The sequence below is a fragment of the Peromyscus maniculatus genome, chromosome 14 (assembly GCF_049852395.1).
Source record: "Peromyscus maniculatus bairdii isolate BWxNUB_F1_BW_parent chromosome 14, HU_Pman_BW_mat_3.1, whole genome shotgun sequence".
NCBI classification, from domain to species: Eukaryota; Metazoa; Chordata; class Mammalia; order Rodentia; family Cricetidae; genus Peromyscus; species Peromyscus maniculatus.
Window position 1 is genome coordinate 19048684 of NC_134865.1, and position 16948 is coordinate 19065631.

At 35.3% G+C, this 16948-nt stretch overlaps 1 protein-coding gene across 5 annotated transcripts in view; it reads left to right on the top strand.

The window, feature by feature from the left end:
* Positions 1-16948, top strand: part of Strn3 (striatin 3) — a 97251-nt gene that overhangs the window by 63909 nt on the left and 16394 nt on the right. For 3 of the 5 annotated variants that reach the window (XM_076550700.1, XM_076550697.1, XM_015994166.3), the window contains 5 exons: positions 7053-7193; positions 11173-11306; positions 12746-12921; positions 13080-13127; positions 13378-13499. In XM_076550700.1, coding sequence (XP_076406815.1) covers positions 7053-7193; positions 11173-11306; positions 12746-12921; positions 13080-13127; positions 13378-13499 — 621 coding nt within the window. The remainder of the gene's footprint in view (positions 1-7052; positions 7194-11172; positions 11307-12745; positions 12922-13079; positions 13128-13377; positions 13500-16948) is intronic. The other 2 variants (XM_076550698.1, XM_076550699.1) reach the window with 1 other exon arrangement.

A 16948-nucleotide genomic window follows, 5' to 3' on the forward strand; every position in this document is an offset into this window, starting at 1 on the left:
ACTTATATTTAAAAACTTTAAGTGAGACTGTGTTCGGTTTTACCATCCTTTACCTACAATGTGTGCATGCTGAGTGTGAAAGTACTAGTGCATGGTTGACTTCGGTTTACTTGCCTTTGCTCCCAGCACTCGGGAGGCAGAGGCAGACGGATCTCTGTGAGTTCCAGGCCAGCCTGGGCTACAGAGAGCTAGTTGCAGGACAGTCAGAGCTACCCTATCTCAAAAAAAAAAAAAAAAAAAAAAAAAAAAAAAGAATAAATAAATAAAATAGCTTATTTTGAAAAATGGGGTTATTTTTACGTGTGCCATGCACTGACCTAATCTACTAAAAGTTTTAATGTTGCTTCTAATGTAATATAGAAGTATCCATTCTATTTTTTCTTTATAGACTATGGAAAGACCTAAATCTTTTTGAGAGTTAGAAATATTTGTGGCCCCTCAAGATTTTTTTTTTTTAATTGGTATACTTATTTTCTAATCTATCTCTTCTCCCCCCCCCCCCCAGAGTCTCACTATGTATCTGGCTGCCCTGAAACTCACTATGTAGACCAGGCTGGCCTCAAGCTCACATCTTCTTGCCTCTGCTTCTTGAGTGTATGTGCCTGTAATTCTAGCATTTAGAAGCCCGAGACAAGAGCCTTTTAAGTTCAAGGCCACCCTTAGCTATATAGGGGGTTGTAGACCAGCCTAGCTAGCTACATAGACTTTTTTGTTTGTTTTATTTCAAGTTTATGAATATAAAGACAAAGTGAAATCTAACTATTACTGCTTTTCAGAAATTAACTGCATTTAATATCTGCACGTAACAATATTTTCCTAAAACCTTGAAATGATTTTATGTGTAAGCCTTTTGTATTTTCCAACAAGAATATCTGTTATGTGTTTTAATTTATTAGTTTTTTTGTTATTTGCTGATATTTAGATACTCTATATTTAGACATAAAGTTGGGATTTTGCAGAAGGTATTTTAACATAGGCTTAGTTTAAGCATGAGGGTTAAGAGAAAGGGAGGTAGCTAGAAATAAAGGAGGATGTACCCAAGACCGTGGTTGTAGGCTTCCCTTGAGTTGTTCTGTTTTGAGGCAGAACCTCAGTCTAGCCCAAGCTGCCATTGGACTTGTATTCCTTCTGCCTCTAGTCTTCAGCCTAGTGCTAAGATTAGAGATGTGCACTACCACACACGTCCAATGTGAAACCTCCAGAGGAGGTGAACTTTGGTTTTTACCATGCTGAGCATTGAACCTTGGGTTTTATACATGCAAATGCTTTACAGCTTAGCTACATCCTTCGCCCTTAAAGTTTCTTAGTTTCTAAAATCTAAAATTTTTGTGTTTGAATAATATTTCATTTTTGTGCATTTAATTGGTCTCTGTTAGTTAAACTTTAAAGTTTCTGATTTTTAAATATTTTTATAAACATCAGCTTTTAAGATTATCTGGTTAAGGGAATATTGGAATTAGGTTTCCAACAGAGGGTGTCTTAGGAAAGAATTAGAAATTATTTTTCTAAGTTCCTTCATGGAATTATAGATTAAAAACTGAATTCAGAGTTCAGTATGAAAACATTAACTGTGATTCTTTCATGTAGATGAAACTTAAGGAACAATGGTAGTGTTCTAGCTAGAGGATGTTTCAAGACCCCCAGTAGATACACAGTACTTTGGAGCACCAAACCCTGCATATTGTAGGTATGTTTTGAATACACACACATACGTAGACACTTGCTGATCAGCTTTCCATTGTGGTGATAAAATACATGAAATGCACAGTTGGAAAAAAGAACTAGGGAGAATGGTGTATACCTGAGAGTGGAGGGAGAGCTTATTTTAAAAATCTCCATTTCAGCCTACAGTGGTGATTCATGCCTTTAATCCCAGCACCAAGAAAAACAGAGGCAGATGGATCTCTAAGTTCCAGAGTGGTCAGCACTATACAGTGAAACCCTGTCTTGGGAAAAACAACAAAACAAAACAAAACAAAACAAAACAAATCTCAGGTTTTTTTTAGCTTTTGACATTCTCCATTTTTTGCTTCATGCATTAGCTCAGTAAAGCTATGTAAATTGATAATGATTAAACATCACATATTTTGTAGCATCTGAAGTGTTTTGCACTTGCTTATTTCACATCAAAAATCTGGGAACTTTATTTAGCATATAAAGAACTAAAAATCTTTTAAAGATTTCCTTTGTTATTTGTCTTTGAACATGAGTGAAACTTCATTATTATTCTAATACAAGAATAATTCTTATTGTCCTTATTTTTATAGCCAATTGTTTCTCATGTGCTACATACAATTTGTGTTGAATTGAGAACATAAACTGGCCTGAGAATGTAGTTTTTGTTGATAGAGTGCTTGCTTGCCCTAGCATGCATGAAGTCTTGAGTTCTGTCCCTGGTACCACATAAAATGTAGTATGGTACATGTTTGTAGTCCCAGCATTGTAGGGCGGCGTTGGGGGTGGGGTGGGGCACAGGACAAGATGGTTAGAAGTTATATAGAGAGTTTGAGGTCAGCCTGGGCTATATGAGATCCTGCCTCAAATTTGTTTTCTTCCTTCGAAAGATTTATAGCCTTTGGAATTGCACAGATTCACATCTTGAGCTATACATATATTTGCAATCTTGGTTTTTAACAGAGCAACTTGTTTTAATTTTTCTAGTTAATCTCATGTATACTGATGTTAGAAATAGGTTCAGGCTTGCAGAGAAAGAGCACAGCCACCATTGCCTGTGAGAGTCTGGACAAGGAGGCTTTACTTTTGATCCGGAAGGTGTTCTCCGCAGAGCAGGGCACACTGAGACAGGAGGTGTGCTGGGTTTTTAGTCAGTGCAGGTGGTTACTGGGTTTTCCCCATCAGCGGGGTCCAGTTGAAGGCCTCCTTAGTTGGCTAGTCTTAAGAGAATTAATTGATGCACAGGAAATGAAGTGGGGAAGGGGTCAGCCTCTTTAATTGGAGAATGGAGCAGAGCCTTTTGTATAAATTAAGATTTTACTGAACTGGGGGATTAGAATATTTGCATAAAAGTCTTGCAAGGTGGGGGGAAATAAAATGATTTTAATTCTTTGTCATAAGTTCATTTTATTATTTATTTGTTTGTTTATTGGTTTTCTGAGACAAGGCTTCTTTGTGTAGCCTTGGCCAAGCTGTCCTCAAACTAACAGAGATTTGCCTGCCTCTGCCTCCTGAGTGCTGGGATTAAAACACCATTGTCCAGCAAGTTCAAGTTTTATATTTGATGAAAAGACTCATGTAATGTTTCCTATGGTAACTTGCCTGCCTATACTATATATATATATATATAAAATATACTATATTCTAGTATATAGAATGATTTGACCATTTTCTTTGCTGATGTTACAGGATTGTAATACATTTTCCCATTTGGACATCCATCAATACATTGGACATGGCAAAACTGTTTCATAGCAAAGGGGCATTATTACAGAAAGGATGATTTGTTTTCTGTTTCTGGCTTCAATTTTACACTTTTAAAATAGACCTGAGATAGGCATGGTGACAGTGCCTAAAATGTCAGCACTTGGCAGATAAAGGCGGAATAATCAGAAATACAAGGCCTACCCGGGCTGCTTGAAATCCTAGCTTAAAAATATAAATATAAACAAACCAATTGGCCAGGTTTTTATCTCAGGTTAATTCCCCTCCCCAGTCCCTCTTTCATCTTCTCTGTTGTCTGGCTAGCTTTACCTTGGCTCCTTCTCACACTCGACATCTAACGTCGCTGCAGTTTTAAATGCACCATTTAATCCTTTGCTCCTGGTTACTTTCTCCCACCTTTTCTTAGTTTAGGCATTTTGTCTCATGTCAGAAAGATCCTTTCAGTCAGTGCCTTTTTTAAAGCCACAGTTTCACTTTGCAGTTCTGGTTATTTTTCTTTGATACTGTAGTGTCACGATTATTTAATATAACAGTGCCGTGTTGTGAGAAACTCAGATTTTTTTGTTTTTGTTTTGCTCTTAATTAAAGTTAGGTAGTCTGCCAGGACTCATTTCCTTAATGTTTCCCTAGTGGACGGACAGACGGACGGATCAGGTCAGATTGTGCATTTGAGACCCACCAATGGTATTAGATGAGTCACCATCCACACCAGGGATGAAAGCTGGCTACGGAATGTTTGGCACACATTCTTGACACACATTTTTTCCCCCTAAAAAAGAATTTTCTCTTGCTGAGATTCTTTTTGTGTGTGTGTGTGTGTGTGTGTGTGTGTGTGTGTGTGTCTGTGTGTGTGTGTGTGTGTGTCTGTGTGTCTGTGTGTGTGTCTGTCTGGTCTTTTTGTGTGACTTGACACTAAGGTTATTTATAACAATGTGAAAGGTTTATTTTAATTATAAATGATAGAAAATAAAACAGTTTACCCCCTAACCATTAGTTTTGCTAAAGAAAATATTGATTAGCAAAGGACACATTTGAGAAAGTGAAAATGTTAGTTTTAGACATGGAAAAAGTGATGTGTGAGGAAGATAAAGTTTGTGTCATGAATGTGTGAATGGATGTAAATAACAGTAGTCAGACTATAGATAATGTTTTCCATTGTACTGCAGTCTATTTAGAGGAATGTACATTTATGTAAACTCTGGAAGTCAGAGTTAAGAGGTAGGTGGATTGTGTTTTATATTTCACAGTAGTGTTTTTTTGCTTTGAGACTTCCCCTTTCCACTCCCTTCTTTTGAAGCAAGAGTTTCTAGAGCCCAGTCTGGCCTTGAATTCTTGGTCCTCCTATTTCTATCTCCAGAGTGCTGGGTCTACAAGTATATGCCACCACACACACAAATATTTTTAAATTCCGGCTATAATTAAGAACTGAGGTTTTGTTGTTGTTTGTTTTGAGATAGAGCCTCACTGTGTAATCCAGGCTGATCTGGAACCAGCTGTATAATCCAGGCTTATCTCAAACTCCCAATCCTTTTGCCTTAGCCTCTCAATTACCAGAATTACAGGTGTGTATCCTAAGCCTGACTCAGCTGATGTTTATGAGTAATTAGTGAGCCTTTGTGCCTTTGTATTAATATTAGACAAAAAAAATTTTAGTAAAAAAAATATTAAGCATAATAGTCTCATACCAGTACTACTACACTTTTCTCATTTTTGGTAATCATTTAAAATTGTGGAATTATTTAGAATCTTTGATAGGTTTCGGATAAATATGAAGATGCATTAAGCTTGCACTTGAAGAAGTGGACCTAGAGTCATTGGCAGAGTTCTGGCCCAGCATGTGCAAGCTGTTAGGTTTAGTTCCCAGTACCTAAGTAAATACATGGATGAATAGAAATTGAAAGGTGCTCTGCTTTGCAAAGACTATGATCTCTGGTTATGAAATTTGCTTTCATCTTTTGGCATCTTTTGAGAAACTAGTATTAGAGCAGAGAAGTTTTATCTTCTCCTAAACTTGGCACTGTGCTACTCAGAGACTACTGTTTAGCTGTAAGTATGTAAAAATATTATGTAATTTTTTATCCTAAATTTAAGCAATGACTTTAATATTTAATCTCTGCTCCCTTCTCTGTCTTTAAGTCTACTTGTTTATGAAATTATTTTTACACATTTTCTAAAAAATAAAGCTTTAATTTCTTTCACATTGAATTTAAGTGGTTGTTGGATATTTAATCAACTTTTTCCCCCCATTTATTAAGAGAATTTATGATTGTTTTACTGGCAGGGAAAAAATGTTCAGGTGACCCTGAGTTTCTTCATTATAAATCTTTGGAAAATTCAGAAGATATCGTATATTACACACATGCAAAAATTGAGTTTTGTAACCATTTTTAGTTAGAAATTACTATAAAATAATGTGAAAATGTCACGTATTTCCATTATAGCTTGTCATTCAGTTGCCTGTCATTCTGTTAGGGATACATAGATAAATGACATTTCCTGTAGACTAACATTCAAATACCCGCCAGGGATTTTAATCACAAAGTAGCCTAATTTAGTTATTAGTTCATTAGTGTTGATGCTAGTGAATATGAGGTCATGATGTTTGACTTTGGATCTATTTTAATTGCTTTTATATTATGTTATTTTTTAAATGCTTTTTTTGTCCTAAATTTTTTTTTCTGATATTGTTTTTTGTTTTTCTAGACAAGATTTCTTTGTGTAACAATCCTGGCTGCCCTAGAACTCACTTTGTAGACCAGACTGGCCTGGAACTCACATAGGCCTGCCTCTGCCTCCCACGTGCTGGCATCACAGGCGTGTGCCACCACCGCCTGGCCTAGCACCTGACTTGGTGAAAACTAAGACTTTTTTACTATGTAGCTCAGAATGACTAAGTCTACTGTTTCTGACATTGACAGTTGAAGAATAACTGCTGAAGCTTCTGAGTTGTATAGTTTCTGTCCAAATTATCTAGGCAGTAGTTGAAATTAAACTTAACTTATGGCGCATGACAGTGCCGACTTTTTCTGTCATTATGAGAAATTCAATGAACTTGTGGGTAAATCTGTTTCCAAATTTGGAAAGTGAAAATTTGAGGTAAACGATTCTAAGAAACAAATTTAACAAATTGGGTTAAACCGTGAATGACAAATTTGTACTAATATAGTGGGAAAATATCCATAAAAACAGCAGGGAAAGTTAATTGTTTGTTGCACCCTCATAACAGTCATTTCGTATGTACTTCTTTGACTTTAAAAACAATGAATTACGTTGAAAGGCCCATGTTTTGTTTTATGCATTAGTAAACATTGGTTTTAAATAACAATTTCTATCGTTGTTATAGCATTTTCTGTGGCTGGGTTTATAGACTCCAAGTTGAATAATAGAAGTTTCCCTTTTCTCTCCCCTTCCACAATATATATTTTAAATACAGTGTTTGTGTTTAATCCACTATCCACAAAGAGCCACAAAATAGTAACTATTCAACATATTTACAAGTTTTCAGTGTATTTTGGAAAATGATATATAAAATGATACTTTAATAACTTGGACTTTTTATTAGCCTGTTTTGTTAGTAAATTGGTTTACTAAGGCTGCCAGCAAGTCAAGCGGTAGCTATTAAATGAACCTCTACTGCTGACGTTAATTTACAGGGGTCAACAGGACAAAACTCTGCGACATGATAGCTGATCTGGGAGATGATGAGCTGCCCCACATCCCTTCAGGAATCATTAATCAGGCTAGGTCAGCCTCTCCTAGAGTGACTGATGGTGAAGGTGCAAGAGCAGAGGAAGGTACAGCATTTAGTATCGTGTCTGTCTGTATTCCTGGGTTCCTGACTCCAGATCACCTCTTAGTACTGCAGCATGCCATTGTAGAAAGTGCTCACGATAGGAGAGCTGCTGGGTATGACTGCTCAGGGATGAAACACAGCTTCTAGTTCTTTCTGTTTGTTTTTGTTCTCATGGTAGTTGTAGCTGTTTTCATCATAGGTCAGCTCAGAGCGCCTTCCTTAAATCTAACTATAGCTTACAAATCCACTGTTAGGAAAAGAACAATTTCTAACAATAAACTAAAGAATACAGGTGAGGGGGAACTGACTCTTAGTAGTGCAGTTTAAATGTAGCAACTGTTAATAGCTACTACTTAATAGAAGTGCTAGGTAGTCTGTTGGGGATCTTACACACATATATATTCCTAAAAATAAATGTATCCATTAATCATTTTAGGATAAGGAACATCGTTCTTTAACTTTATATCAAGAATTTATGACCTAGTAATGAATTTTCTAAAATCCAAAATCAAAAGTACATAATTAAAATACTACTTAAGGATTTTTGGAACTGATTATACCTAAAGATACATGGATATAGTTGACTAATTTATAATTCTGGGTGAAGATATTTGTCTAAATACTCTTCAATCTTTACCCAAATTGTTTTAATGTGATGTGTATATATAATAAAAAATTAGTAATTTTATTTAGGTTTTTATTTGTGCTTACACTTCTTGCTCTGTAAGAGGATTTATTTGCCTGTTTCAAATTTTTGTATACATTTGTTATAATTTTTTTCTAGACATATTTTCTTTAGAGCGAAGTTGAACAGTTTTGCATCCTCAATTTATGATTTTTTTACCTTTTTCTTCTTTAATTCATAGAAAATTTTAAGGAAAGATGTTTAAAAATCACTTAAACTAATACAAAGAAAGGAAATTAAATAATTTTTTTTTTCTGTACTCATTTCCACTGAGCTATTTTCTTTTATACTATTTTCTAAAATAGAGATACCAGCTCTACTATTTTTATTTTTTTGTATTTGGGGTTTTCTTTTTCCAAGTAATATAGTACAGTTTACTAACTTTTTTTTTAAACTTACATTTTAGACTGCAGATTTAGCAGTTTAAGGCAAAGTCATATTAGTGATATGAACCCTATTTAATGTTTCAAACCAACTTGGGGGGAAAAGCCACTAGGCTGACTCTACATAAAAGGTGATTTAGAGCTCTCTCTGTGTGTTTGTCAAGTGTGTGACTGTGTTTTAAAAGAAAGTAAGTTGCTAATCTCTTTCATGGTGGTGCGGGAGGGTGAATGGGCACATTGAACTTCATTACATTTTAAAGAGTGATTCTTCCTAAAATTTGCTAGTTAGAGATTGGAAAACTGTAATCTAGTTTATAGTCAGTCCATTTTTGTGACACTTTCCAGTTTGGTGCTTTTGGAAAACAAAAATTTTATGTTATATTTCAGTTTATAAAGAACAAATAAATACCTATTTTCTAGTGTCACAACTTTTTAAAACTATTGTTACTAAAAACAAGATTATAATCCCTATCTCCACAGGCATAATTGGAATCAGTCATTTGTCTGTGTTCTTTTGGTTTGATAAAATCGGAGGAAAGGGGCTAGGATGTACCTCAGCATCAGAGTGCTTGTCTAACCATGTGCCAGGTTCTGGGTACAACACTGCAGAACACATGCACAAGGAGGAAAAGAAGAGTTTGTATGCGAACTATAGGTGTCCTCGGTCATGCTATCTATCAAAAGTAGAATTTATTACAGGATTCTTAGAAAGGACCTTTTGGAAGAATTCTATTCATAACCCCTAGGAGTCTCACAAAAGACAATTATGCTTAATAAAAATTTCATCATTAAAATAAAATTCTTGCCTTTGGTTCCAGGACTTGGGAGATAGAGGCAAGAGGATCTTTGTGAGTTAGAGGTTATCCTGGTCTACATAGCAAGTTCTAAGATAGCCAGGAGTATATTGAAAGACCTCTCTAAAAATTGAAAAAAAAAAATCATTTAATCATTTTATTTTAAATTGTTGATTACATTTTTATGCTGTGTACTGCTATGGGTAATTATATCTTAACTTGAAATAAAATGATCTGTAAAATATACATTAATTCTTTCAGTAGAGATATAAGAGCAAAAATTAAAAATTAACTGTGATTACTGTATACTGCAATGATGGGTGATAGGGAAAGCAGAAATAATAGCTTAAAGATGTTTGCATATATATATGTAAATAAGTATCACAAGAGTAGTATAGCTTGCTAGATGTAAACAAATGTGTGTATCCATAGAGAAAAGGTACAGGAATGTAGCGTATGTGATTAACTTTAGAAATGTATAATAGTTCTTGAGAAATAACCAGCTAAAGTTGTTGAGCCACTTCTCTCTTTATGCCCGGAAGTTGGACAATGGTTGATCAGAAGTAATCCCACAAAAAGTTTTTGTAAAGAAATGAGTTGATTGGTGATGGCAAAGGTATTTTATTGAACTTTTAAGTTTGTGTTAATGAGTATTTGTATAGTTGCTAGTGGAAGGAATTGTAGCATTTTGTTAGAAACAAATTATGAACTTAAATTTTTTTAGACTGGTAAAAATTATAAATTAAAATATACTTACTCATGTGATTCTTGAACTATTGATCTTATTGTTCTTAGCTGCTCCTTGTATTATCAGTAACTGTGTACTAATATTGATAGGAGAGATCAGTACTGTGTGTATTGTTTAGATTCAAGTATAACCATTGAATGATGGCTTAGTAATCATAGTAACTCAAAATAATGGTTGAATGTATGAGATACTTAGTGTCTTACATGTTGTATATATTTTATGAAGTGTTTTCAAATTAGATTAGTTGCTGAATCACACTTTAAGGGACCACTTGAGTGAAATTACACAGAATAAACATTCTAAATTAAAAATGAATTTTACTTTGTTAATAGCATATATGAATTGTATGAATTATTTTCAGTATTATTGGTGAATTAGTATTAGTATATTTCATATACCCGTTTCCTATAGTATATTAAATGTATGCCATTTTGTAAGAATTTTTCATAATTTATTAGCCCGAGTTTTTGAGTAGTTTTTAAAAATTGGTTCATGATTTTAAAAGTTTAGGTTGAGTTATTTTGTAATTAGTATTTCCTTCTTGCTGTCTTAATGTTACTATTTTGATTACAAAACACATGTTTAAAATTACATTGATTGTTGCTTACACTTTAATATCTTGGTATAGTCATTCAGATAGTTGCACTTGAATTTGAACTGCAGTGCCAATGTTGAAAGCTGTACTAATGGACGAGACACAGATGAAACAACTCAGTGAAGTGAAGCTCTGCAGTTACTGTCAATGAGTTTTACTTTAGCAACATCCTAATTTATAAAAAGGGATTAAAACGAAGTCATGCTGAAAGTTGTGAGGTTGGAAGGCATGCCCTTAAGGACACTATCGTTATTAGTGGAGCCATCTTTTCCTAGACCATCTCTGGCACTGACTGAGAGGCTGTATATCAGAGTGTCTGGAAAGGATTGTGCCCCAATGCTCCTTCACTTCCTCAGAAAGCAAAGGGACGCTGTAGTAACTTACCAACTTTTAAAAAAGCTACTGGATGAGCTACTTTGAGGTTAGTAGACATCTGTTCCCCATAAGTGACTGAAATCTGATTATTTAACCAAAAACTGTCCTGTTTACTGAGGTGGTAAGGGATCTAAATAGACAAAATTCTTGTGTTCTGCCTCCACCCTGGGATAATGTGTACAGTGTTTATTCAGTTTGTGGAAGATGACTACAGTATTGTAGTTCTAGCACGTTTGTTTATTTTCACTCAGTAGTAGGGGTTTTTTTTTGTGTGTGGAAGTGGGAAGTAGAATTCATAATATTGCTGAGTTTTGTAACTGTTTCGTGCTTAAATTCCCCACAATATTGTATTGTACTGTATGATTTTTCAGCATTTAAGAAGCGGTTTTGTTCTTTATAGCTGAACCAATAACGTTTCCATCTGGAGGAGGCAAGTCATTTATTATGGGTTCTGATGATGTTTTGTTAAGTGTACTGGGCCTTGGAGACCTTGCAGACTTGACGGTAACAAATGATGCAGACTATAGTTATGATGTAAGTGCAGTTTTATTTTTAATTTTTTAATGATTTAATAGAAGGCTCCTTATTCTTTGGGATCATTTATAACAGAGAATTAATGTCAAGGTGCATGGAAAAGATAAGTTTAAGTGTGTCGATGTGTTGATTTGAAGTAACATGTAATTTTTGCTTTAAATTTTTTCTTTGTGGTGTTTAAATCTTTCTTAGGAATTTTGGTGGATTAGGTAGGAGTTTGGGGTTATTACTTTAAAATATTGGTTGATAAATACATCTTGAGTAGTTACCTCTTATTTACTAAGTTGAAGCCATTTTTTGGTGTTAACAAAATAGACACTATAGAAATCAGTTTTTTTCCATCAGGATAAGTCTTAAATAGCCAGCCATGTTTAATTTTGAGCTATTATTTTATCAGTCACAACAAAGTTATCATTTCCTGAATGTTAGCTTCGTTTGAGGGCTAGAAAAAGGAGACGGGAAGAACTGTGTTAGGTGGGAAGACTAATGTTGATTAAATATTTTCCAAACATAAACACTCAATTGAGTGTTAACTATATTTTAGATTTTTTTTTGTATTCACTTTAGTTTTTCACCAGATTTCTTTTTTAAACATTAAAAAAAATTCACACTTAGGATGTTTTTTAAAGATTACTCCCTTGGTGGGCTGGGTTATTCTTATAATTTTTAAAGGATATTTGCAACTAAATTGAGTAAACTTTTAACTGCTTTAGAACTGGTTTATCTTTACTGATGTAGAAATAAAGGTGAAAAGGCATTATTAATATCAAGAATTAGGGAAAGTGCTTACCGAGCATGCCCAAAGCCCTGCGTTTGATCCCCAGCACCACATAATCGGGGCAGGGTAGCTCAGCCTCTAATACTAGCATTTGGGAAACAGGGCCAGAAGGATGGAAGTTCATGCGAATTACATAGTGAGTTCAAGGCCAGTAAAGGTGACATGACACTCTGTCTCCAGTGGAAATTAAAAAAGAAAAGAAAGGTATAGGAAAATACTCTCAAAGAATTTTTAATCCATTGTTTTAAAAATCCCTTAACCTTCTGCCTTGGAATTGTTCACATACTGGTCAATTTCCTAAATGGAAGCTATTGTCTTTACTGAACCCTTGGTAATTTTTATATCCCTATTTTGCTTTCATGTAAATTATTACAGCAGTGGTAGTTTTCTGTTCTCATCTGACATTTGATAGGAGCTTTGAATATATTTTTTTATGCTTAGTTGAAAACAGATAAAGGAACTCTTTGACCTGGGTATTTGAAAGCCTAACAAAATTATTTTTCTGAATTCTTCTATAAAGATAGACTTCTGTGAGGTTTTTAAGGTCATTAAAATAAAACGGTTTTATATGTTTTAAGCACACCAAACAGAAAACAGAAAAAATCCACATGTCTACCAGTTTATTACTTTTACCTATAAATAGTGCAATTTTTTGTTTTAGTTGCCGGCCAATAAAGATGCCTTTCGAAAGACTTGGAACCCCAAGTATACACTACGTAGTCACTTTGATGGAGTGAGAGCATTAGCTTTTCATCCTGTAGAACCTGTACTGGTTACTGCCTCTGAGGACCACACCTTGAAACTTTGGAATTTGCAAAAGACAGTTCCTGCCAAAAAGCAAGTATTTTAATATGGACTGTTTTTCCTTTCTAATTTTGTTCATATGGACAATTCTTCTTCTTTACTATCCCGTGTCTATAGTACATCTGTAATATCAACCAGTGATTCATGGTGACTGAATGTGTTCTCTCCCCATCCCTTTTCTCCCTCTTTAGGAGTGCCTCTTTAGACGTAGAGCCTATCTACACATTTAGGGCCCACATGTAAGTTTTGTTGAATTATTACTTGATGAGCAAGTACAGTTATTGTTTATAGTTAGCATTCTCCAAACCTAATTTTCTCAATATTTGATATTAGAGAAGATACATTAGTTAAATAATGTCTCATTTGATTAACTATATTTGAATATGATCTAATAGTACTTTTCGATTGTACATTTTTACTTGAGGGGAGTGGGAGTTTGAGTTTCTTCTTAGAATTTATGAGTAATTTTCCTCTCTCTTTCTGTAACAGTGGCCCTGTTCTTTCATTAGCTATTAGTTCTAATGGAGAACAGTGTTTTAGTGGTGGTATTGATGCAACCATTCAGTGGTGGAATATGCCTAGTCCTAACGTGGATCCCTATGATACATATGGTGAGTACAGGGGCACAGTGGATCTTTTCAGTGAGTAGCGCTGACAGAATTCTGTAGTTCAAATGTAATTTGTTCATTTAGTTCTTCTACTTGCTAGACAGTTTCTTTATTTAAGAAGAGAAATATTGGGGCTGGAGAGACAGCTCAGGAGTTAGGAGCACCGGCTGCTCTTCCAGAGGGCCCCAGCACCCACATGTCAGCTCACAACTGTCTGTAGCTCCAGTTCCAGGGGATCTGCCACCCTCACACAGACCTAGATACAGGCCAAACACCAATGCACATCAAATAAATAAATAATTTTTTTAAAGAAGTATCCTGCCATGAGTATTTTAGTGCTTGACTTAGTACTTTTTTTAAATGTCAATTTCCATTAACAAAAAGAAGAGGGGGAAATTATTGAAGTAACACATTTTTAAACTGGAGAGACAATATATGTAATTCTTACTAAGTGAAAGACAACAGAGACGATAGGGATGGATGGGATGGTTAGGGTATAATTCAGTACAACTTCATGGAATCTTGAATTTCAAAATGAAAACCAAAACTAAACTTTGATTTTTATAAATGGCACTTTGAGAAACTTCTTTTTGATTAAAAGCTAAATTTACATCTTCAAATACAGTGGGCATTGTTCATAATTATTTAAAAAAAAAAACCCAAACGTTTGAGCTCTTTGTTGTGCTTGGTTAACATTCCATAATGTCAGGCATAATGGTGAGTACTTTGTTCAAAGAAATAAGATGAATGTAAAAAAAGCAAGGGATTAGTGGAGGGCTTCTGGTTAAAATATTTGCTAAATGACAATAAAATATAGTACTCTGGACAAGCATAATCGGTAGACCCTCTCTTAGATGAGAAGTCAGGAACGGTCTGTCTGTCTTTAGTAATGATATTCAGGCTAAAAGATAAAGGGTAAAAGAGTCAAGTCATCAAAAGTTCTAAGGCCAGAGAGGCTTGAAAGGGATGCTGGTGGCTGCAGTGACAGACAGGTCAAAAACCAGGAGTCACCTAGCAAGTGAGAGGTGACGCTGCCAAGGCTAGAATTCTGGTGGTGGCGGGGTTAAGAAGCAGGTTTAGTGCTGCACGGATGGATGGCTCAGGAGTTAGAGGCACTTGCTGTTCTTGCAGAAGACTCAGGCTCAACTTCCAGCATCCACTTAAACAAATCACAGCGGTGTCCTAGGGCACCTAATAGCCTGTCCTCAGTAGCCTTTTATGACCAGCCCACATGAAATATACATACGTAGGCAAAACACTCATACAGATAAATATTTTTTTAAAGACTTGGGTTTAATATATATTGGGTAAGTAGGGTAATAATATAGTATTTTATTGATAAACTGTGGTGAATCGGTAAAGTAATAGGTGAAACTCATAGTTTAATTGTGTTTCAAAAGGAAGTTTTATTGATGTAATTGACATCACTTTTCCCCCTTGGTTTTGGTTTTTTTGAATAGGATTTCTCTTTGTAGAGAAATATTTCTTTGTAGGTTGGATTGTAACTCACTTTGTTGACCAGGCTGGCCTCAAACTCACAGAGATCTGTCTACCTCTGCCTCTAGGAATAAAGGTATGTGCTAGGAATAAAGGTATGTGCTACCACTGCCCAGCTAGAATTGGTTGTTTTAAGGCATTAATTTGGTAGTTTTTACTGTGTGTTCAAGATTGTGCAGACATCGCCACTTTCTAATTTCAGAACATTTTTGTCACCAATTCAGAGTTCTGACATTGCAGCTCACTGTGTAGACAGTAGCACTCACTGAAATAGGAATAGAGTACGAGAGAGAATGAATATGAATGAGAATATTAAGATATGGATGTGTATGAAGGAATGAATATGAATCAAGAGATGATAACCTGAGACTGGAGTCTTTACTAGACCTGACATTGGCTACAGTAAGGAAGCTGCTGAGGAGAATGGATTCATGATGCATACCCAAAGAAGAAAATCATTTTGAGAAGGACCATGCTACAGGTGCTCTGTGTAGGTCCCGGAGTTCTTGGACAGATAGCTGGAGGTTAGATACTGGAGTATTGGTCCCTGAAGGAACCACTTTAACATTTCAAGTCAGAGTTTATGAATGAAAAGCAGTATTGAAACCAGAAAGAATAAATGTTTTGTATTATCAAAGAAAAGCACTTATTGTATTTGGTAGAATTGTGGTCACTGCTGATTTTAGCATGAGTTGTTCTAGTGTGGTAATGGAGTGATTTGAAGAGTACACAGGAGGTGAAAGATAATTTACTTTTCAACAGTTTTACAGAAGGTGGTGGTAAGGATAATGTTTTCATGGTTTAGGTTGAAAGAGTGGGTCTGGTTCACTCTTCTCTTTTTAAAAATTTAATTTTAATTTGTTGTGCTAATGATTCCAAGGCAAAGATTTTGTAGTATGAAGTGTGAGAACAAGAATGTGATTTTGGCTGAGTTTTAGAATGTACCTAGTAGTAGGCTTCACCCTTAATAGGTACAACTTCTTACTTGTATCTGGAATCAAATAGGGCTTAAATTTATTTTATTTGTATGTGTATGTGTGTGTGCATATCTGTGTATGTGTATATGATCCACATGTGCCATGCTGTGCACCTGTGGAGGTTAGAAACAACAGTTGCTGGGAGTCCATTACTGGGTTCCTTGTGGCAAGTGCTGTAGAAGCAAAAAGATAGTTTTTGACATTATTTGAAATTGGGTCCAGGATATAAGAGGGGTTCCTTTTGAATGCTGTGTTTTCTTGGTATAGTGTAAGTCATAGTCCTTCACACATAAAGGAAAATTTGGACCTGTGAGGATGAAGGAGAAGGTGATAAATAATAAATAGGAAGCGTTAACTGGAAATAGAGGGTGATATAATATGATACTCATTTGGCCCTCAGATTCCCATCAGTTGATGAATGGTCAAATAAGATACGATAACACCAGTGAAGTGTTATTTGGCAATAAAAAGAAAAGAAGTACTGATATGTGCTACATAGTGGATGCCCCTGAAAATAAGAACCTGGACACAAAAGGACCCCATTCTGTAGGATTCTGTTCATACAACATACTCAGAAAATAGAGGCTTATTTACACAAGCCCCCTGGATTAGTGGTCGCCCAGAAGTTCAAAAAAGTAAAGAAGAGTTGGAAGGAAAGTGTCTTCACTTAGCTGAAGTTATGTTAAAATTTTTTGAAAGTTACCAGATGGTGGTGGGTGCACACCCTTCATCCCAGCACTTAGGAAGCAGAGGCAAACAGATCCCTGAGTTCAAGGCTAGCCTGGTCTACTTGTAGCCTGGTCTACAAGTTCCAGGACAGCCAGAGCTACATAAATCAAAGTTAATCAATTAGTTGATTAATTAATTAAAAATTAAAGTATCCTGAAAGTCAGCACATTGAGAGTTCTAGTTAGGTAACACACCATTGTTGTGCCATTTAAGTGAGTAGTTTAGTTAGGTAAATTATATCTCAGTATG